The sequence below is a fragment of the Psammomys obesus genome, unplaced genomic scaffold (assembly GCF_907164565.1).
Source record: "Psammomys obesus unplaced genomic scaffold, mPsaObe1.curated_primary_1811, whole genome shotgun sequence".
Lineage (NCBI taxonomy): Eukaryota > Metazoa > Chordata > Mammalia > Rodentia > Muridae > Psammomys > Psammomys obesus.
This window is the reverse complement of record NW_026596088.1, coordinates 6579819-6602493: the sequence shown is the minus strand read 5'-3', so window position 1 is coordinate 6602493 and position 22675 is coordinate 6579819. Positions and strand designations below refer to the sequence as shown.

General features: G+C 45.7%; 1 protein-coding gene across 1 annotated transcript in view; it reads left to right on the top strand.

Annotated features, from left to right (window-relative positions):
* Otoa (otoancorin) overlaps positions 1-21352 on the top strand; it is a 62707-nt gene extending 41355 nt beyond the window's left edge. Inside the window, exons 22-28 of the mRNA XM_055627696.1 lie at positions 2865-3052; positions 5085-5240; positions 12836-12978; positions 13438-13574; positions 14092-14189; positions 19090-19285; positions 21282-21352. Coding sequence (XP_055483671.1) covers positions 2865-3052; positions 5085-5240; positions 12836-12978; positions 13438-13574; positions 14092-14189; positions 19090-19285; positions 21282-21352 — 989 coding nt within the window. The remainder of the gene's footprint in view (positions 1-2864; positions 3053-5084; positions 5241-12835; positions 12979-13437; positions 13575-14091; positions 14190-19089; positions 19286-21281) is intronic.
* Positions 21353-22675: the final 1323 nt, after the last annotated feature.

Below are 22675 nucleotides of genomic sequence, written 5' to 3'. Positions count from 1 at the left end.
TTCTTCTTCTTCTTCTTCTTCTTCTTCTTCTTCTTCTTCTTCTTCTTCTTCTTCTTCTTCTTCTTCTTCTTCTTTTTTTTATTAATTACACTTTATTCATTTTGTATCCCCCCATAAGCCCCTCCCTCCTCCCCTCCTGATCCCACCCTCCCTCCCCTTTCTGCATGCATGCCACTCCCCAAGTCCACTGATAGGGGAGGTCCTCCTCTTCTTCTTTCTGATCTTAGTCTATCAGTTCTCATCAAAAGTGGCTGCATCGTCCTCTACTGTGGCCTGGTAAGGCTGCTCCCCCCCTCAGGGGGAAGTGATCAACGAGCAGGCCAATGAGATTATGTCAGAGGCAGTCCCTCTTCCCATTACTATGTAACCCACTTGGACACTGAACTGCCATGGGCTACACCTGTGCAGGGGTTCCAGGTCATCTCCACAAATAATCCTTGGTTGGAGTATGATTTTCTGGGAAGTTCCCTGTATTCAAATTATCTTGTTCTGTTGCTCTCCTTGTGGAGTTCCCGACCCCTCCAGCTCTTACTATTTGCCACTTCTTACATAAAATTCCATTCACTCTGCCCATCAGTTGGCCATCAGGCTCAGCATCTGCTTTGACAGTCTATACTGCAGAAGCTTTCAGAGGCCCTCTGTGGCAGGTTTCAAGGTTGTTTCCTGTTTTCTTCTGGCTTTCAGAGGCCCTCTGTAGCAGGTTCCGAGGTTGTTTCCTATTTTCTTTTTCTTCTGATGTCCATCCTCTTTGCCTTTCAGGATGGGGATTGAACATTTTAGTTAGGGTCCTCTCTTTTGCTTAGTTTGTTTAGATGTGCAGATTTTACTGGGTTTATTCTATGTTGTATGTTTATATGAGTGATATATACCATGCGTGTCTTTTTGCTTCTGGGACAACTCACTCAGGATGATCCTTTCCAGGTCCTACCATTTACCTGCAAATTTCATGATTTCCTTATTTTTTATTGCTGAGTAATACTCCATTGTATAGATGTACCACAGTTTCTGCATCCATTCTTCAGTTGAGGGGCATCTGAGTTGTTTCCAGCTTCTGGCTATTACAAATAAAGCTGCTACAAACATGGTTGAGCAAATGTCCTTTTTGTGTACTTGCACCTCTTTTGGGTATATGCCTAGGCGTGGTATGGCTGGATCTTGAGGAAGTGCTATTCCTAGTTGTCTGAGAAAGCGTCAGATTGATTTCCAGAGTGGTTGTACCAGTTTACATTCCCACCAGCAGTGGAGAAGGGTTCCCCTTTCTCCACAACCTCTCCAGCATGTTGTCCCTTGAGTTTTTGATCTTGGCCATTCTGATGAGTGTAAGGTGAAATCTCAGGGTTGTTTTGATTTGCATTTCCCTAATGGCTAATGAGGTTGAGCATTTCTTTAAGTGCTTCTCTGCCATTCGATATTCCTCTACAGAGAATTCTCTCTTTAGCTCTGTTCCCCATTTTTTAAGTGGATTACTTGGTTTATTGCTTTTGGAAAAAAGATAGCATCTTCAACAAATGGTGCTGGTCCAACTGGATGTCTACATGTAGAAAAATGAAAATAGATCCATACTTATCACCCTGCACAAAACTGAAGTCCAAGTGGATCAAAGACTTCAACATAAAACCAGACACATTAAATCGGCTAGAAAAAAAAGTGGGGAATACCCTAGAACTCATTGGTACAGGAGAAAACTTCCTGAACAGAACACCAACAGCACAGGCTCTAAGAGCAACAATCAATAAATGGGACCTCATGAAATTGAAAAGCTTCTGTAAAGCAAAGGACACCGTCATCAAAACAAAGCGACTGCCTACAGATTGGAAAAGAATCATCACCAACCCTTTATCTGACAGAGGACTCATATCCAATATATATAAAGAACTAAACAAGCTTAAAAGCAATAAACCAAGTAATCCACTTCTTCTTTTTTAACAGTCAGGGTTTCTCTGTAGCCTGGTGGCTTGCAACTCACTGTGTAGTCCAGGAAACCTGAGATTCTTATTCCACCTGCATCAGCCTCTCTAGTGCTGGGGCCACAGGAGAGCCATCATGCCTAGCTGTTCACCTCTAAAGTGGGTGATGGGAACGCTGGACTTCAGGGGTCATTTATGCATTTAAACCTCCGCTGTCTCCAAAGGGGTTGGCAGGTGGGAAATTACCAGAAAGCACCCCTTGTCTCCTGCTTTTGAGACTGGGTCTGGCTGTGTAACCCTAGTTGGATTTGAGCTTTGAATCCTCCTGCCTCAGTCTCCTGAGTACCAGGACTACCAGGTGTGTCAGCATTTCTATAATGCTGCCTGGTAAATACAGACTCTTACCCGGCACGAGGAGAGCAGAATTAATCAGGGTCGGCAGTAACCATGAGGGGCAGAAGGATGCTGCTTACTCTTTTATTCAGGGTGAGACTTGATTGTGGTGTGATTGCTTTAGGGTCACCCCATAAGCCCAATAAACTCTCTGTTTCCTCACATTGGACTTGGCTGGAATTGCACACTGGACTCTGAGTCCTATAAGGAAGGGTAGACATTTGGTTCTCTCAGTGACCCTGAACCTCACAGGTTTGGTCAGCAAGCCCCAGGGATGCTTCTGACTCTGCTCTCCCAGCACTAGGATTTACAGGCATATACCTGTAACCTGCTCAGTTGCCATTTGGTGAAGCCTCTTGGTGGATGCATAAAAACACGTCCTTACCACAAAACGGCAGAGGTGGGAGCTCTGAGTTCCCCCGCTATTAGCTTTTCCACAACCCCGCCTCTTGAGGATGGGTCTGACTAGTGAAGACTGTGATGAAAGGGGGCAGCTAATACTTTCCACTGTTCCCTTTCCTCTATCACTCCCTCCCATCCATCTCTTGTGTGTGCGCTCCTCAGGTTGCCATGGAGTTGTGGCTCCCTCTTCAGATGATATCTTCAAGTTGGCCGAAGCCAATGCCTGCTGGGACCCTGAGGTCCTTCTCTGCATGGAGGAGGACACTTTCGTTAGGAATGTGGAATTGCTGGGAGCTGTGAAGGGTTTCAGCTGGCCTCAGCTGAGGGCCCTGAAGGAGAAGGCAATCCAGGTAAGCCTCCTGGGAAAGCTCGACGGAAACAAAGTGCCAGTATCCAGCCTTAGCCTCCCTGTAGGTGTGCACCCCTTGAGGCGCTGCAACCTATACCATTTTATTGAAATTTAGTAGTGTGGCCATGATTTCCTGAGCTCAGAAATGGGCAAGCTGTTAGTACTTCCGTCCTAGCACAGCACAGCACAGATGATGTGCATCTCTGCCAACCAAGTTCTGTGCGTATTCTGGCCTAAACTGCTTGAAGGAACGCTACCTTTGTTTCCTCCCCTTGGAAGAACCCCAACAGCTGTCCACAGCTGGCCTCCCCAGCAGCTGGTACAGATTCACCCTAAAGCAGGAAAAGGGTGTGAAGGTAGTTTGGAAGTAGCTTGTCATTTTTAAAAAGTTCCCTTTGAGGGGCTGGAGAGATGGCTCGGTGGTTAAAGCACTTTCCTTGAAAGCGTGAGGACCAAAATTTAAAATTGGTGAAAGCAGGAGGAGTCGGGGGCCCAGCATGGTCCCAGCCCTTGGGAAGCAGAAATGGGGGATGCCTGGAGCAAGCTGGCTTAGCCCAGCAAGCCAGACCAGTGAGCTCTGCGTTCAAGTTAGAGGCCCTGCTTCTCTTTGTAACAGTGGCTCTCAACCTTCCTAACGCTGCTCCCCTTTAACACATTTCCTCTTGCTGTGGTGACCCCCAACCAAAAATTTCTTTACTGCTACTTCATAACTGTCATTTTGCTACTGTTAGGACTTATAACTTAAATATCTGTACAGGTTGTTGTGTCTGCAGCTCTCAGAACATGCAGATACAAGTTATCTCGGTTCACATTATCAGTTACAAAAAAACGACATAGCACTCATTATTCAGTAACTTGTCTTCCACAAGCAATGTGTTTTTCCGTATCAGAAAGATAAATATACATCAGTGTTTTGTGACTGGTCTTTATTTAGCTAGTCTTAAGCTTTGAATTCTTTTGAGTTTTTTTTTTTTTTTTTTTTTTTTTTTAATAAATGCCCCATGCCAGCCAGCTTTCCATTGCTGTGACAAAGTATCTAGGCAAAGACAACTTAAAAGGGAGAAAGGTTTATCTTGGCTCATGGTTTCAGAGGCTTTGGTCCACAGCCAGCTGGCTCTTGGTTTGTGTCTGAGGTAAAACAGAATACCATGTTAGAGAGGGCATGATGAAGCGTAGGTGCTCACTCATGGCAGCCGGGGGAAGGGAGTGATGATGACAGACAGACAGACAGACAGACAGACAAGGGCTCTCAGCATCCTTCAAAGGCTGTGCCCACCCAATTTTTTTTCTTCCAGCTAGTCCACACATCCTAATAGTCCATTTATCTGTGAACTCATCAATGGATTCATCTCTCAATGAGGTTATTGTCCCCATGGCCCAACCACATCTTAGTAGCAATCACCAGCCAGAAACCAAGCCCTCAACACATGAGCTTTTGTGGGGAATGCTTCGTGTTCAAACCCTAAATAAGCCTTTGTACACGTTTGAACATATGGCTTTGAGCACTCGTCTCATAATTTTCCTGGGCTAACTTCCCAGAAGTGGAACAATACCCCTCCTTCCCCAGTGAAAGACTATCAACCTCTGTAAGGATTTTGGCACAAATTGGTACAGCAGGTTTTGTGTGTGTGAGAGAGAGAGAGACAGAGAGAGAGAGAGAGAGAGAGAGAGACAGACAGACAGACAGATTCACTCTGTGAGCAAACTTCTATAAAAGACCTTATACTGCTTAACCTGTGAACAACAGAAATGTATTTCTAACAGCTCTGGGAACTAGGAAGTCCACGATCAAGGCACTGACAGATTCAGTGTCTGGCGAGTGTGAATTTTTCTTAGGTGATGGTTTCCTACAGCATCTCGTGCTAATACAGTGCAAGTGGGCAGGGATTCCATCTATATGGGTGGAACCATTTTCTAATACCACCACACTGGGGATTTGGTCTCAGTGATGGGTTTTGGGAGGATATAAAGTATAGATCACAGCAGGTGCGGTCACTGACGTTTGGCCTGGTCTGTTTTTCTCCCACATAAAGGTTTGGGACTTGCCCTCCCACTGGAAGGAACACTACATTGTCTCCCTGGGGCACATTGCTTTGGCTCTTAATGAGAGTGAGTTGGAGCAGTTGGACCTCAGCTCCTTAGACACTGTAGCATCCCTGGGCCAGCAGACAGAATGGACCCCAGGACAGGTGGGTAGTTGTTCCTGTTTTTTTTTTTTTTTAAGATTCTAATTCCCTTAATTGATTATGTTTTGACTTTATATCCCTGAATAAATATATAGCACTTAGAATAGCTTCTCTTATATCCTTCCTAATATTTCCATCATTGTTGTCATTTTTCAGCCTTTCTCTCTTTCTCTTTCCTTCTTTCCTTCTTTCCTTCTTTCCTTCCTTCCTTCCTTCCTTCCTTCCTTCCTTCCTTCCTTCCTTCCTTCCTTCCTTCCTTCCTTCCTTTAGGTTTATTTTGGTTGTTAAAATTTTATGTATGTGTTTGTCTGTTATGTGCGAGAAGGTATCCTTGGAGGGAAGAAGAGGACACCAGTTCCCCTGTGCTGGAGTTACAGGTGGTTATGAACTGTCTGATGTGTGTGCCCATAATTGAACTCTGGTCCTCTGGAGGAGCAGCCAGTGCTCTCAACCAGTGAGCCATCTCTCCCGTTCCTCCCAGGATGTATCTATGGATTGATTTTTCTCCTAATTAGGGGTTATGCTTATTTAAAAGCCTAGTAATTTTTCACTTGCTCTGAGACAAAGGCAGGGAAACAATGACACTTAGTAATGTTGTCTAATTGATGGGCATTATGTCACATCATTAAAAGTTTGATTTAGGTTCTGGATGGTGGTGGTGCATGCCATTAATCCCAGCAATTGGGAGGGAGAGATCTCTGAGTTCCAGGACAGCCAAGGCTACACAGAAAAATCCTGTCTCAAAAAAATTCCAATAAATAACTAATAAATAAATATTAATCATATGCCTTTAAAGAATACTAGGCTTTGCTTTGCTCTGAACTATATGTAAGTGTTTGCTAGTAATTTTTATCTTTTTGTTGCATTCTTCTGAGCTTTCTTGGGGTGGAGTAATCTTTATTTTGTGGCTAACATACTTCCTTCTGACTCTTCTATGGAATATTCCTATTTTCCATTTATTTTACGGTTTCTTCATTCTGGCTGGTGGGAGAGAAAGCTTCTTTCCAACTCCACATGAACCTTAAGAACTGCGTAGCTTGCTGCCATCTCCTGATTCTTACTCTCTGTGTGGTTTCATTCCTGACATCCAGGCATGTGGAGATCAGGACTCAGTGCTCAGAAAGACATCTTTGCTGATTTCTAGAACTCTCACCACAGAATTTCTTCCTCTTTCCTTGCCCCTGAAGTGAGAGGTTCTTTGGCCTTCCTGAACTTGGTCTTCTCTCTCATCCTTTTGTATAATTATTTATAGAAAAATCCAGATTGTCAGTTCTTTGAGGCTGTTCTAATGGGAAGAAAACATTCTAAGAGTTTGATTTCATCTGTCTGGGGACTATCTGTGATATTTATACTGGCTTAGGCTAGATCCTGGGCACAGAAATTGTATCCATAAAAGATGACTAGCACATATTTTTTTTCTTTAAAAATATATGGTTACACATGCATGTTTCATCACATAATAAATATGTATTGAATAAATGAATGGCAAGACACTCTCATCTTCTGGAGGTCAAGAGAAGTGGGTTGCTACTTGGTAAGTGCTGAGATTTGAACTGATGGGGAGTGTGCTTGCTAGGTTTGCTTTTTTGACCTCAGATCTATGTCTTCAACACAGCTAGACCATTAGGCTCCATTGGTCTTTCCTGACTTATGATGTAGAAAGCGCCTCTAAAGAACAATTTTAGGGCTCACTTTTTTTTTTTAACCTTGTTTCATGATCCCTGGTTGTTCAATATTTTAATGCCATTGCTTTCTATATTTTGTTCAGTTTTCTAGTTGTTTATGATGGGCTGAAAAATTTGCTTGGTTGTTGATCTGTGGTTTCAAAACACCCTCCTAAATTCTAGTTTTGATTGGGTGAGGCATTTGGGATATCTAGTTGCAATTGCCTCCATGTTAGCTTCATTCTTGGCTAGCTATCCCTCAGTGGTTATTCTCAGCATTAAGTACACACACACTCTGCCTAACTAGCAGCCCATCAAAATGTCTCTCTTCTTTCATTTATTATATCAGAAAGTCCCATTGTTAACTCTGCTCATGTATTGTTCAGCTCTGAGCAGTCATTCCTCTGTGGAGTGGAATACGTGGGTTGGTTATCCTGCTACTGTGGGTGGAATTCTTTATGGCCACCTGGTGATCTGACAGTAGGGGAGGGTATGTGGAAGACAGAGCTCTTCAATCAGAGTTTCTAAAAGCCCATAGATACAATCTGCATTGCAGAAAGGGGCTTTACAGAGGAAAGTCACTTAAAGATCTTGAGATGGACGCTGGACAGATGGTTCAGTGGTTCAGAACATTTGCTGCTCTTGCAGAGGACCTAGGTCCCATTCCCGGAGTTCACAATGTACGGCTCACAACTGTGAGCCTTACTCCAGTTTCAGGGGATCTGATGCCCTCATGCACAGGTACTGGCACACCTATGGTACAACACATACACCCAGCACATACTCAAACATGTACAAAAAGACTTTTAAAGATTTTGAGATATGAAATGATCCTGACGGGTCCAGTGTGATCATAAGGAACCTTGTAAGAGAGAGCCAGGAAGCCATAACCATAGAAGGGGACTCAACAATGAAAGCAGTAAGAGACAGGGGCTTTAAGGTGCTAGGGTGATGGTTCTGAAGATGGAAGAGGTGGCCATGAATTAAGGAAAGAGCTAACCCCAAGGAAATGGAGTCTCTCTAAAGCTCTTAAATGGAACACACCCTGCCGATTCATTTTAGGACTTAAAGCCTCCAGAACTATGAGTGAATACATATGTTTTACCACCAGGTGGTAATCTGTAATAGCAATAAGATGAAACTAATGCAGAGTAGTTGGCAAAAGGAAAAGTAGTGGTATTATTAAACTAAGGGGGGATGGGTGTTGAGCAGGCAAAGCCAATGTGTGGGCTCTTCTCTCATGAGGTTTTTGTAATCAAAATGGTGATGTCCCATGATTCTGAGTGGCATCTTTCAAGTAAAGTATGGTGTGGATTGCCTTGCCTGGAGCAGGAGCATTGCCTACAAATATTGGTATTAATTGTCCCAGAATAATCATGTATATTCTAGTCTGGACATTTAAGGGAATATATTTTAACTTATTACCTTGCAGGCTGAGCTTGCATTTTCTGGGTTCTAGGTGTAAGGACAATTTAATACCATATCTTCAAAGCAAAAAATACACACACACACATATATATATATAATATTATATGTTTTATAATAATATGTAATATATTATTGTTGAACAATAATATATAAAGGTCAGTAAAACTTAATCGTTGTATTAGTTACTCTTTTTCACTATTATGACAGAACACCTGACAGGGAGCAATGTCAGAGGGAAGGGTTTATTCTAGCTCACAGTCTGAGGGGACATATTCCATTCCAGTGGGGAAGGTGTGTCTTCAAGCAAGGAAAGCAAGGTTTCATGAGCAGGAAGCCAGCTGGTCAACACTGAATGGGCAGGCAGGAAGCAGGAAGTGAACAGGAAGTTAAGCCAGGCTATAAACGTGAAGGCTCACTTCCCAGTGACTCACTTTCTCCACAATCACTTCCCTTTCTCTGAGTTCATTTCTTTGTTTGAAGGATGAAAAGGATTAAACCCAGTAAACTGAAGTTCCTTTCGCCAACACTCTGTAGTCCCGTGGTTCTCTGACTCTAAAACTGGTTTTGACTAGTTTGTGAAGTGCCACCTTCCATTTCTGATATTAAAATGATTTTATTTGCAGCCTGGAATAAACCGAAAAATAGATCTAACTTAGAAGCTAGAGCATCTCCTTCCCCGTGCGCCAGTTTTAATTCCCGCGGATGGCAGCGAGATATATCAGTATGTTTGAAAAGGATATGAAAATGTAACATTTGCATATATCATTTGCAGTCAGTTCTTCAACTTCAGCCTCCAATCAAACCTTTAAATGCATGTTTCTAGATTGATAGTCAGACCTGCAGGAACTACATTAGCAGATAGCAGCTTAAAATCTAATGTAAGGGGGGGAAATCTATTATAGAAGCCAGAGGGATGAACAGAGAGACTGAAATCTTACAGCTACTCAGTTTTCAGTGGTTAATATTGCCTACAAGTATTGGTGTTAATTGTCTCAGAATCATTACCTAAACACTGGCCCAGACATTCCAAGGAAATATATTTTGACTTATGACCTTGCAGGCTGAGCTTGCATTTTCCGGGTTCCAGGTGCAAGGACAATTTGATACCACATCTTCAAAGCAGTTTTATTTGAATTGTAATTTTGCACTTTCACTTTTAAAATGAGCATCCATGATATTTTTTGAGGAGCACAAATTACCACAAGTTAACTAGTAAAACCTGACTTCATAAGGAAAATCCTGTCCAAGGCCATACTGCTGTGAACCAGCCGGTCTTGTCTGATCTCAGAAGCCAGGCAGAGTGGGGCCTTCCTAGTGTCGACTATATGGCAATATCGGGTGCTGTTGAATCTCCATTGTTTTCCCCCTTCAGAGGCAAACATCTTCACTGGCTAGGACGACTGTGGTGTTTCACTGCGCAGGTTTTAACATTTCGTGTTTGTGTATGCCCCAGGGTGACACTCGGGGTCTTTCTCACTCTCTCCCCAGTTTATTCGGGGTCTTTCAGTTGAACCCAGACCCCACGGATTTGACTGGTCTAGATAGGCAGCTTGCTCTGGGGATCCCTGTCTCTGGCATCAGAGGACCAGAGTTACAGGTGGGCTTCCACGCTGATCCGGCGCTAATGTGGGTTCATCTTCACACTTGCGTAACAGGTCCTACGAACCATGCCTCCTGCCTCTGTCTGGTTTTTCAACATAGAATTATTAGTTGAGTAGCAGACTAATATGGCTTCAACCTTTTCATACCTCAGTGGGTTTTTGGAGAAAGAGGAACAATATTAACATTTGGCTAATAGGGCTGTGGTGATGACTAGCTGAGGCAGTGTGGGTAAAGCTGTCCAGATGCTGCTGCAAAAGCCAGCCGAGTGCTCAGCAGGCCAGCTTCTCTACTCAGCATGCGTGTTACCGAGCATGTGAGCTGAAGCCAGTGTTCTGGACTTATCTAGAGCAGCTGTGAGCTATGTAACCATTGAGTGCAACTCCTCAGCGACCAGTCTGTCCTTTTCTTGTTGCTGTGTAGCAAAGCACCCAACACAAATAACTTAAGAGAGGAAAGATTTATTTCATTCACGGCTTCATAGGGCCCCATGGCTTCGTGTGCTCGGGCAGAAGGTCACGGTGGTGGAGGAGGGTGCTTCACTTCCTGGTGGAGTGGATGCACAGAATAACGAAGGCACTGGGGACCGGGTAGAATCTTTAAAGGTGAGTCACAGTAGTCTTATTTCTTCTAAAGCCTCACCTTCCAGAGTTTCCACAACCTTCCAAACCAGTGCCACCAATGGGGGAATCAAATGTTTGACTTAATGAACATGTCATTTCACAAGTTTGTCTAGTGAAGGCACCGAAACCATGCCTTTTCCGAGATGCATGTGTTTTTCCATGATTTCTACGGCTCGCTCACTCTGATGGTCATTTATTCCCTCAATTTATCATAAATTATATAGCTGACTTTATGCATGACACTTGGAACACAGTGACAAGCCAAGCATGATCCTTTGGGGATCTACCAGTGAGATGGACAGAAGAGTGATCAAGGGGAAGTTTTTGAAAAATTGTGATAAGTGATACAGACAGAAGGTGGATGGGGTGCTCATAAGAATAGTGAGAGGGGGTGCTGTTTGAGGTGAGGAAGCCCAGGGACATAGCTGTCTCTGTGAGTGTGGACATTAAATAGACATGGGGGGGGACAGCAGCAGCCACGTGGAAAGTGGAACACCACTGCAGCATTTTAGTATTTCTTGGCATTTTTCTCGGCATTCTATCTAACCATTGAGTTGTGTGATGCAGATGGCTGACATAAAGGGAGAGAGGAGGTTGTCTGTGTCCCATGACCTGTGCTCCCACTGTAACGCTGGATGTTCATGCTTGGATGCCTTTTCCTTATCTTTGTCTTCTGACCTCTTGTCGTCAGTCTTATCTGCTTCGAAGCATCTTATCAGTACAGAAGCATCCACACTTCATTATGTAGCTCAGTCCCAAAGAATCAGCTTGGATTCTTTTCAGGTCCAGTGTAGGAAAATCAAGTGAATCAGGGCCCATTTATTTATAAGCAGCAACAAACCCAACACAAACCAACCTGAGTGAAGAAAGAAATTTGTTGATGTTTGTTTTAGCTACTGTTCTATTACCATGACAAAACACCATGACCAAGGCAACTCATAAAGGAAAGTGTTTAATGTAGGGGCTCACAGCTTCAGAGGGTGAGCCCAAAACAGTCATGGTGGGGAGCATGGCAATAGTCAGGCAGGCAAGGCCCTGGAGCACTAGCTGAGAGCTTACATCTGGTCCACAAGCACAAAGGAAGGAGTAGGGTATGGTGCTAAATGGAAATGGTGGGCTTTCAAAATCTCAAAGTCCACCCCCAGTGACACACCTACTTCAACAAGGCCACACCTCCTAACCCTCCCCAAACAGTTCTATCAACTGGGACCAAGCGTTCAATCGAATGAACCCGTGGGAACCATTTTCACTCAGATGACCACCTTGCTCATCATAGAAAAGTTCAAGTTCCGAGTGCAGGCACACCTTCATCCAGGAGCTTCCGCACTGTTGCTGGTAATCCAGCCTTTTCCATATTGAGGGACTCAGCTTTCTTTTGCATTTGCTTCCTTCTGAGGTAGGGAGGCCTTCTCAGTGTCATGGGTTCTAGAAGATATCTGTGTATAGCCTCCCAAGGATCCCCATGTGTTTCTTTCTGAGTTCAAGAAGAAAAACAAAAGCTCTTCTGATTCATCTAGCCAACACACGCCTAATCCAAAATGCTTGGTCCCCTGTTGGTAGAACTGTAGGGGAAGGATTAGGAGGTGTGGCCTTGTTGAAGTAGGTATGTCACTGGGGGTGGACTTTGAGGTTTTGAAAGCCCATACTATTTCCAGTCACTGTGGCCAGACAGAGAAATGACATGATTGGCATAGAACAAGGCCTGTGGAGTCTGTGATGCAGTTGGCTCCAGCTAAACCACATGGGGGAGAGTGGTTTTCCAACGGACTAGTCATGAGATTTGAATAGCTTCTCTGCTGGAATTATGTGAGACCCTGCAATCAGACAAACTTCATTAGAGACACCCCTGTGTAAAATTTCTTTTTAGCACCAAAATCATTTATATTCTTTGAAACTAAAGATCGAAGGAAAGATATACTTCTGTAGAAAAGAGAGAAAAGAAAATTCATTCTAGCTTGAGCTTTTGATGCAGAAATGACATTTTAATTGGGTTAAAACACAGAGGATAGCTGGGTTTAAATAGTTGGAAATACAGAAGCACGTTTCCTATGGAGGAGAGGCTTGAGGAGAATCAGGGAGGCAGGGCTTAAGAGGTTTTCTGGAGAGTTGTGGAGACAGGTGCCAGAAATACCCAGCTCTGGATGCTTAAGAGCTTGAATGGTCAAGCCACCTGGAAGTCATAATGGTTTCCAGAGGAAAGAAACTAACATATATACTAACATATATTTCTCCTTCTTCTTCTTCTTCTTCTTCTTCTTCTTCTTCTTCTTCTTCTTCTTACTAGGCTAAATCCATTTTGCAGTCATTCCTTGAAGATTCAGGCTACCGTATCCAGGATCTGAAAAGCTTCCATTTGGTTGGGCTTGGCCCTATTCTATGTGCCATGGACACCACTGAAATACCACTCATAAAGACATCAGAATTCAGGTAACCAAAACACCTGTCTGCAAAGTGGCAAATGTCCCATTTATTCACACATTCACCATTTCATCCATTCATCCCTCCATCAATTTACCCATCCATTCACGCGCCTTGTCACCTCTATCCCCACTCCTCCATGATCTGTGCATACATGCATTCCTCCATTCATCCACCCATCTCCTATTCATCTCTCTGCCTAGCCTTCTCCCCATTCATCTATCTATCCACACACCCATCATCCACCCATCTATCCATTTACCCATCCGTCTACTTATCCATCTGCCCATCAAACCATCTACTCATCTGTACAGATGCTTCCCACTTTCTAATCTTTGTCCCTTTCCAGGCTAAAGTAGGCAACGGATTCTCTGGCTCCTGTCTAGGTGCTGAGATTATTTATCTTTTGTGCACTGCTCGATAGCTAGAGAGTCAGCCAGACTCACCAGGTTCCTCCTCTCTAACTAGGGCAGTGGTAGCCAGAATTGGGACACTGCTCTGCAGCAGCCCTGTCTTGGCTGGGTTTAAGAAGAAAGCGGAAGTTGTATTTGGGAGACCCACAGAGTGGACCAGCTCTGTCTTGCAGGAGCTTGGGACCATTGCAGGTAAGAGGTCTCTGGGCACATTCTCTCTTTTTGAATTTAAAATTGGGACTAAAGTAAAACATAACAGAACAAAGTAATAATCCTTGGTCACGGGAAGCCAAGCTGAAGGGGTTCTTGGGGAACCTGGACGTCAAGACTTAAGTTGCAAGGGACTGTGTTCGTAAGCTTGCATTTTAAATGGGCCCTCCCAGGGGTTCTTATGCACACTGTGGTTTCAAAAACGCTGGTCTAGAATGTGATTTAATTGGCCCCTAAATAGATTTATACCCAGTCTTAAAGTGTGTAAATGAACCTCCTTGTGGGTATACACTCCACTGTAGGAGGCCAATCAGGGCTAATATGACCCACATATTTTCCCAAGTTGATTAAGGAACTGGATTCCCTCTTTGGCTTTCTGGTGAGGTAAGGAACAGTGCTTTCCTGGGACTCACTGCTCTGCACATTATGCTGAACCATTAACAACTCGGTAGAGTTCCGGCAGCTTGAGCTAAACACGTGTGATTCTTTCTCTCCTTAGCTGGATTAACTAAGGCAGAGCTCCGAATGCTAAACAAGGAACTAATGCCACATTTCCAGCCGTCAGCCATAAGATGCCTGCCCGGTGAGACATTCAAAGTAGGTGCTCATTTCTTCAGGGAGCAACCTCACTTCAGATCATGCAGGCAAATAGACGACAGGCTTGGCTTCTTGGCCTTCCAGCCAGCCCTTTGCTTTTAGGGCCAGAGAAGATCTGTGTGCGAGCAGCGAATGCCCACAGGATAATTTCAGATGGCTTTTTTAGTATATGTACTGCCAAAGCGAGCACTCAGGTGGCTTTTAAAAAAGTAGCTGCATTGATTTATTTGTTTGTTTGTCTTTAATTAGTTAATTAATTAATTTTACATCCTGGTAACAAGTTCCCCTCCTTCCTTCCCTCTCAGTCCCTCTCTCTGTCCTCCTCTTTCACCATGCCCCACCTTTCTTCTCAGAGAAGGGGAGACTTCCCATGGGTACCAACCCATCTCGGCATATCAAGCAAGACTGGGACCATCTTCTTCTATTGAGGCTAGACAAGGCTGTCCAGTTAGGAGAAAGGGATCCAAAAGCTGGCAACAGAGTCAGAGACAGTCCCTGCTCCTGCTGTTAGGGGTCCCACATGAGGATGAAGCTGTACAACTGTTACATATGTTGGGGGGTGGGGAAGGCATGGCTAGAACCATCCCATGGATGCTCTCTGGTTGGTGGTTCAGTTTCTGGGAGCCCCTATGGGTCCAGGTTAGTTGACTTTGTCTGTTTTATTGACCTCTCTGGCTCTTTCAATCCTTGTTCCACCTCTTCCATAAGACTCACTGAGCTCTGCCTGATGTTTGGCTGTGTGTCTGTTTTCACCAGCGGCTGCGTGAAGCCACTCAAGTGACTGTTACGCTAGCCTCCTCTCTCCAGGAATAGCGGAATATTACTAGTAGTATCAGCGGTGGGCTCTGTCTCACGGCATATGATTTAAGTTGGGCCAGTCACTGATTGGCTGGGCCAACGATTCTGCGTGGGGGTTAGGGCCCCCTCCCTCCACTAGAAGTCTTGCCTGGCTGTAGGAGGCGACCACTTCTGGCTCCATACACCTCTCTGCTAGGAGTTCTAGGCTAGGATCACCATCATAGACTCCCCAGCCTCACACTTTGCACCCCCATTTCAGTTCTCTCTCCTAGCCCCCCCATTTTCCCCCACCGTCCCGATCCCTACCCTTCGTTACCCCCCTCCCTGTCTCACCCAGTTCTCTCCCTCTATCGGCTTCAGATGTCTATTTTATTTCCCCTTCTGAGTGAAATTTCAGCATCCCCCTTGCAGGCCCTCCTTGCTACTTAGCTTCTTTAGATTGTAGGATGGCTATGCTGTACTTTCTGGTTAATATCCACTTATAAGTGAATATATACCATGCACGTTTCTGGGTCTGGGTTACGTCACTCAGGATGATATTTTCTAGCTCCATCTATTTGCCTGCAAATCTCATGATATCCTTGTTTTTAATTGCTGAGTAGTATTCCATTGTGCAAATGTACCGCATTTTCTTTTTTCGTTCTTTGGTTCTTTGGTTAAGTTGTTTTCAGATTCTGGCTATTAAGAATAAAGCTGCTATTAACATAGTTGAGCAAGTGTGCTTAGGTGGAACATCTTTTGGGTATATGCCCAGGAGTGGTATAGCTGGGTCTTGAGGTATTGCTGTTCTCAATTTTCTGAGAAAGTGCCAGATTGATTTCCAAAGTGGTTGTACAAGCTTGCACTCCCACCAACAATGAAGGAGGGTTCCCCTTGCTCCACAACCTTGCCAGCCTTTGCTGTCTGTCATTTGAGTTTTTGATCTTAGCCATTCTGATGGATCTAAAATAGACTCTTAGAGTCATTTTGATTTGCATTTCCCTGATGACTAAGGACATTGAACATTTATTTGTCAGGTGGCTTTTTAAGAATTTTTTTCTAATTAAAAAATTATCTTATTATTCTTTTTAGCCATGGTACTGATTTTCCACTTCTGGAGGTACGACAGGTTCATAAACCCTGTGTAAAAGCCCCGGGGACAGATGCGTTTCAGGACTCAGAAGCTTTCAGGTTTTGTAAAGGTCACCCCAATGCATGGTGTGTGTCTTCACACCTCTAGCACGTCTGAGGGAGCAGTCACAAGCAAACACATTATTTTTTTGGGAAGAAATCTGTGACCAGTCACACTAAACAAACACACTATAAATAGTCTCTTTTTTATTCAGGTCCAACTTTTGCTGGTTTGTAGTAAACTTTGGGGAAAAAAAACCTGTCCGTTTTCATAGCTCATGGGCTTTGGATTTGCAGACAGGGATCACAGGGTTTTAGAGAATGGTCTGCTCTGATGAGATAGGGGTGACCTTGGCATTTTATTGTATGTGTATAGGTATATGTTTGTGTGTACATGCATGCAGAGACCAGAGGACAACCGTGGGTATTGTTACTTTGTTGTTGTCAACCTTTTTATTTATTTGAAAAAATTAAAACTAATCATTTAATGCCTGTGTGTATGTGTGTGTGTGTGTGTGTGTGTGTGTGCCATAGTGCATGTGTGGAGACCAGAGAACAACTTGAGATTATTGGTCTCTCCAAGCCTAGTCTTCAGGCTTGGCAGCAGGGCCTTTACCCTGCTGAGCTATCTTACTAGCCTCACCTTTTCTCTTTTAAACTTTCATCTTACATGTTTGGGTGTTTTGCCTGCATGCACACCTGAGCACCACATATGTGCAGTGCCCAACAAGGCCAGAAGAGGGCGTTGTATCCCCTGAGACTGGAGTTATGGTTGGCTTGAGCCTCCATGTGGGTGCTGGGAGTCAGGAATGGAACCTGGGTCCTTTGGAAGAGCAGCAAATGGTCTTAACTGCCCAGCTCCCCCACACCCCAACCCCCATGCCCTTCTTCAGACAGCATCCTTCGCTGGTCTAGAGCTCAACGGAGGGCTTCGACTGGCTGATGAGCAAGGGACTTAACTGCCTCTGTCTCCCCCGCGCTGGGATACTGGCTGAGGATGTCTCCAGCCTTTTCTGGGGAGACAGCGACTTAATATATTGTTCACTTTGCTTAAACTTGGTATGGTAGCCCAGGCTGGCCTCCAACACCACCCTCCGTCTCAACTTCCTGAGTGCTAGGATTATAGGTTTGTGCCACCACTCTGGGTTCAGTTTTGGTGCTGTTGCTTTCGGGGTAACATGGGGACACAGCCTGTCTACCACACCGGGATGCTGGGCACCTCCAACACTTCTGCACCCTGCACAGATACTTGGGGGAAATCAATAGCCTCAAGTCCGCTGCGTTAGTTACTTGTCCTGTTGCTGTGACGAACAAAGTAAAACTGACAGAAGCTACTTGAGGAAGGGGCTTTATTTCCGCTCAGGGTGTGGTGGGTGCGGTGGCTTACTTGCCCAGCTAGGCCCTGTGTCTCAAAGGTTCCACAACCTGCCGAGTGCTATCAGCTGAGCACTAAGTGTTCAAGCACAGGGCCCGGTGAGGGTCATGTTCGGAGTATAGCTGGTGCATCATCTTTGCTCAGGCAGTTTCTGATTCCTGAAATTTCTGTCTCAACTACATCACGATGGCTCCAGGCTAGGCATACCTGGGGGCTGGAGATTCTCTGGAAAAGAGGTTACAGCATAGTGCCTTCAGGGGCCAGGAAAGTGATATCCTGGCTGAAGTAGGCTGGGTGTGGTCTGAGCTCAACTGGAGAGCCCTGGCTACACAGAAAAGGGTGTAAGGGTGTGTGTGTGTGTGTGTGTGTGTGTGTGTGTGTGTGTGTGTATGTGTGTGTGTGTGTAGCCTATTTGAATCGGCTAGAGGCCTAGGGATTCAATCTAGCTTGTGGGTCACAAGTCAGCAGCAGTGGAAAAATAGATAATTTTTGCAATACACACTCGGCTAATGACAGTTGTGAGTCAGCATCAGCAAAGGGAAGGTGGCGGTGTCCCAGACAGAAGGAAGGGCCCAGGGGCTGCTTCAGTCTGGGGGAATGCAGATCCTTGTTCTGCCCAGAGAGAAGAGCATCTGCAGGGAGGCTGGAGAGGCAGGCAGGATTCCCAGCCTGAAGGTGCCATTGCTATGTTCAGGAGCCTGAGCTGTGTCCTGGAGTGGTGGGGAATATACAGAGAAGGGCTGTAAACAGAAGAATTCAATTTCAGGAGGAATGTATTTGGACAGGAGCAAAGTGAGTAGTCAATAGGAAAGAAAGGGATAAAGGAACAGAAACATGAATTCCTAGCTTTTTTTTGGGGGGGGGGCTTTAAAGCAGTCAGGAGATGTCAGAGGCTCTCCTGCCATGCTATCTATCTCTTCCTAGTCTCGATGGAGCTAGCCACTGAGCCCCATCTTTCGAAGCTATGTGACTTCAGGAAATATCCTGTCCACAGCCCTGAAAATCAAATTGCAGTGTGCCCAGCAGAGTGTTCCACTTCTGATGTCCATGGCAGCGTTAACAGAAAAATCAGTGCCCCTTGCCCTCCTCAGAGCTACCAGGATTCATCAGAGTATTCTGGTAGTCCTAACTCACCTTGCAGGTGCCCAGAGAGCGCGATCTTGGGAAGATCACACGCCTGGTATGTGCTCAGATTCAGGCTGGCATTCAGTCAGAGCTCGCTTCTTCAGTGTTTCCTCTGGTGCAAAGTAATTAACAGCACTCACGTGGAAAGCCAAGACCCCTTTAATGCTTCTAATTACTTCCAGGCAAAAGTCTCAGCCTGGACTTAGAATGGCTTAATACCCTGTAACACTTGGGGAAAAAAAAATCTCCCACACTCTCTTTTTTAAGAGGCCTGGAGTTCAGCTGCTGTTGGTGGACAAATCGAACAGGATTCAAAGATAGTTTCTTTCGGGTTTTTATTTAATGCTTGCTTACGGTGCAAGGGTATGACAAAGTTGTGAAGCTTTGAGCAGATGGATAAACGAGGAAAATCCGGAGAGGATGTACTGACCCCCGCCTCCCACCCTTTCCACCCCGCCTCTCGCCCCCTCCACCCCCGGCTCCTGGCTGCAGGAGCTGTCCAAGGAGCAGATCGCTTCCTTGGGTCCTGAGAATGCTGCCTCGGTGACCCACTCCCAGCGCCTGCAGCTCAGCCCGGCACAGCTGCAGAGCCTCCAGAGGGCACTAGATGGCGCCAAGACTCACTCCTGGCAGAATGAGGCTGTGAGTGCCAGCCCTACCTGGCCAGCCTCCACCGCGTCTCCAACAGGTGAGCACAGGGGCACCTGCCTCAGACCCACCTCCACTCCCCTTCTCGGAACCTTGATCTACCCTGCAAGGTGGGGAGGTTCCCCTGATCCGGGGTGGAGACTTGATGGACACACTGAGTATTTGCTCTCAAAGATAAGTTCCAGCCAAGCTGCCTTTGAATGCCCGTGTCAGCTCTTGCATCTTTGAAGCTACCTGGGGATCTTTAAAAGACTTTGAATTCCCCAGGTGTGACCCAGAATCCACCGGATCGGAATCTCTCCGGACTAAATTCATTTCAATGACTGCTTTCATCTGCCTACTTGCTGTCCTGTGTTAATCAACCACTGTGTATCTATCTCTTTGATACCTACCATGTAGGGACTGAGACTATGGATAGATAAGGGCAGGTGATGCCCCTTGTCAATAAGATCTCAAAGCCACAAGGCCAGGGAGGCAATCAGCAGCGGCAGATGGTGGCGACTGAGGGCTAAGCAAGATAGGGAGGAAAAAGGAGGGGCAAAAGGAAGGAGGGGGGAGAGAGGGTAGGGTGGATGCCATGACCCCTGGTGCTAAGGCTTTCTCTTCTTACTCTTGCTGACTCCTTTCCTCAGCCCCTCACTCTCCCACACCTTCCCGACTCCTGAACTGGGTGGACACCACCTTTTGGCTAGGTGTGGGTCTGTACTTCTGGGCAGACAGTTTAGAGCAAGCCGAGTGCATCTTCCTTGCCCTCACAAATCCAGTCGTGGAAGGGGGAGAGAGGACACGGTGCTGCCATGACTCTCAGGCGGTGTGGCAGAGAGAGAAGATGATGGAGGCGGAGTCTATCCTGAGTGAGGGATAACCCCGAGAAACACCCAGGCTCTTCCTTAAGAACCCCCGTGCTCACGCCTCTCCTTCCACTGAGGATGTTGAATTGGGGGAACCTAACAATGTCTGTGGCCACAAGTGGCACTTCCAAATAAGAGCCATGTTCTTGGATAGACTTACTTATCGTTTGCAAATTTTCACTGAAACGTAGACTTCATAGGGCCTCTTGTGTGGTGAAACAGAAGGTGGAAAAAGAGTATAGTTTTTCATATAGAAGGCCTGAACGTTACGCAATAAACCGCTGCCTTTTGTCTCTGGCCTCCAGCTTTTCCGTTCCTCTCCCCAGGGAGAGGAACAAGCCATGTTGTCAGGACCTGGTGCATTTGTTTTGTTTACGTACTCTGGACACACACAAACAACTCGAGTCTCCAGAAGCCTTGCACTTTTAAAGGGCTTACCGTACCCTTGTCCTGCGCTCTGCATTTTGGGTCTGTGGATCTGGCTATGCCCCTCAGAAACGTCCCATCCCCTCTGTGGGAGCAGAACAATGGCTGGTTAAAGGGCTGAGACTTAAGCCTAAGCAGACCCACTTCAATTCTCAGTTGGGTTACCATGTTTTCTGTTACAAATGATGCACCTGTGCAGTCTGTCCCAGTGCTAGGTACACGTTTAAGTTAAGAGACATAGTCAAATCCTCTGCCGAGAGGTAGGGACCAGTTTTCGCTTGAAACATCATCGTCAGAAGGGGGCAAGGCAAGACCCTACATTCCCTTCCTCCATTTACCCCTCCAACCGCCCCCCCCCCCAAGACTGCCATTAGGTGAACACTTTTTAAGGACCCTGGACCCTTTCTCCAGCTCTTGTTTCTTAAGTACCTGGGAGCAATTCTTAAATTCAGATTCCCGGGCCTCCCCCAAGAGTTTCTAAATTGGCATGCCCAGCAAAGCACCCAGACATTTGCATCTTGTACAAGCTTTCCCCCCCCCCCCCGACTCCTTTGGTTAAGGTGGCTCAGGCGCATGCTCACACAGTCTCATTTTGTTCAAAGTTCCTCTGTCACTCCCATTTAAGGGATGAAGGAATGCAGGTCTGCAGGTGAGAGGCCTCATTCCTGAGAGAGAAACGCAGGGAGGGGGCCATGCTGCACCCACCCTCTGTGGTCTCTAGCTACCTCATGGGCCTTCTTGCCTTGTGTTTCCTTTCAGGAGAGTCCACCTCCCAGGCTCTTTGGCTTGGCTCTCCTCTGCTGCTTCTGATGACCAAGCCCCTATGCTGAGTGGCCTGACCTTTACCTGAAGAGCCTCAGCGAGCGCAGGGAGACCCTGGGGCCTTGGAAAAATAATTATTAAAAACCATCTTGCAAATTCTTAAGCCAGCCAGTCTCTCTAGTGGGTGCTTTTTTTCCATCCCATGTTGGCTTGGAGACAGAGAAGCTGTAGTGATGAGGGAGGGAGGGGGAGAGAAAGAGAGAGAGAGAGAGAGAGCAAGAGAGAACACCCTTTTAGCCACGGCGTGATCTCGTTTCCAGTCTGGCTTGATTCCCCTTCCCTGGAGCACCAGGCGGCGTTGGGTTTCTCTTTCGACACTTAGCTGGGCTGAAATAAATGAATCTCTCAACAGAAGCCAATATTCCTGCCTGATTGCTGCGACTAATTGATGTTTTGGTGGGTATCACATTGCTTGGAAATTAAAACATTTAACATGGCTCAACATTAAATCAATTTTTAAATACATTTTCCAGATGTTTCTATTTCCTTGGGAATCAATGGAGTTAACCTTTCTAAACAGTTTTATTTTTTTTAGTAGAGGGTATGGTTTTAATCTGTTCTTGGCTTTGGTGAATGGGCTGAAATAAAAAGATATAAAAAATATTGGATATGTCAATCACTGAAGAGATTTCTGACCAGTGCAGAAAACTTAGCCCCTCCCCTCCCCCAACTTGCTTTTTTCATGACGAACTTCTTTCTAGAAATTGCCAGGTTCTTTTGATCTTAGGGACAAGAAGTCAGAGCAATGGAAAGGGTGGGGCAGCATTGGCCTTTCCCACTGACTCATTTGTCAGGTGACCATTGTGCCAGCTGGCAGTCTTCATGTGGTGAGTGGAGGCATCTTTGTTCCTCTCTCTTTCTTTTTAAATTATTTGTTTTTATTTTATGTATATGGATGTTTTGCCTGTACGTGTGTCTGTGTTTTACGTGGGTGCCCAGTGCCCGTGGTAGGCCGGAAAGGGGAGTTGGATCCCCTGGAACTGCAGATGTTTGTGAGGCACTGTGGTGGTTTGGATGAAAACGGCCCTCGTAAGACCCACACACCTCATTATTGGAGGCGTGGCCTTATTGGAGGATGTGTGCCCCCGAGGGTGGGCTTTGGGGTTTCAGAAGCTCAAGCCAGACCCAGTGGCTCACCCTCTCTTCCTGCTGCCTGCCGATCCAGATGTGGAGCTTTCAGCTCCCTCTCCAGCACCGTGTCTGCCTGCGTGCCTCCACGCTTCTCGCCATGGCGACAGTGGAGTAACCCTGTGAAAGAGCAAGCCGGCTCCAATTAAATGCTTTTCTTATTAAGAGTCGTGGTGTCTCTTCAGAGGAATAGAAACCCTAAC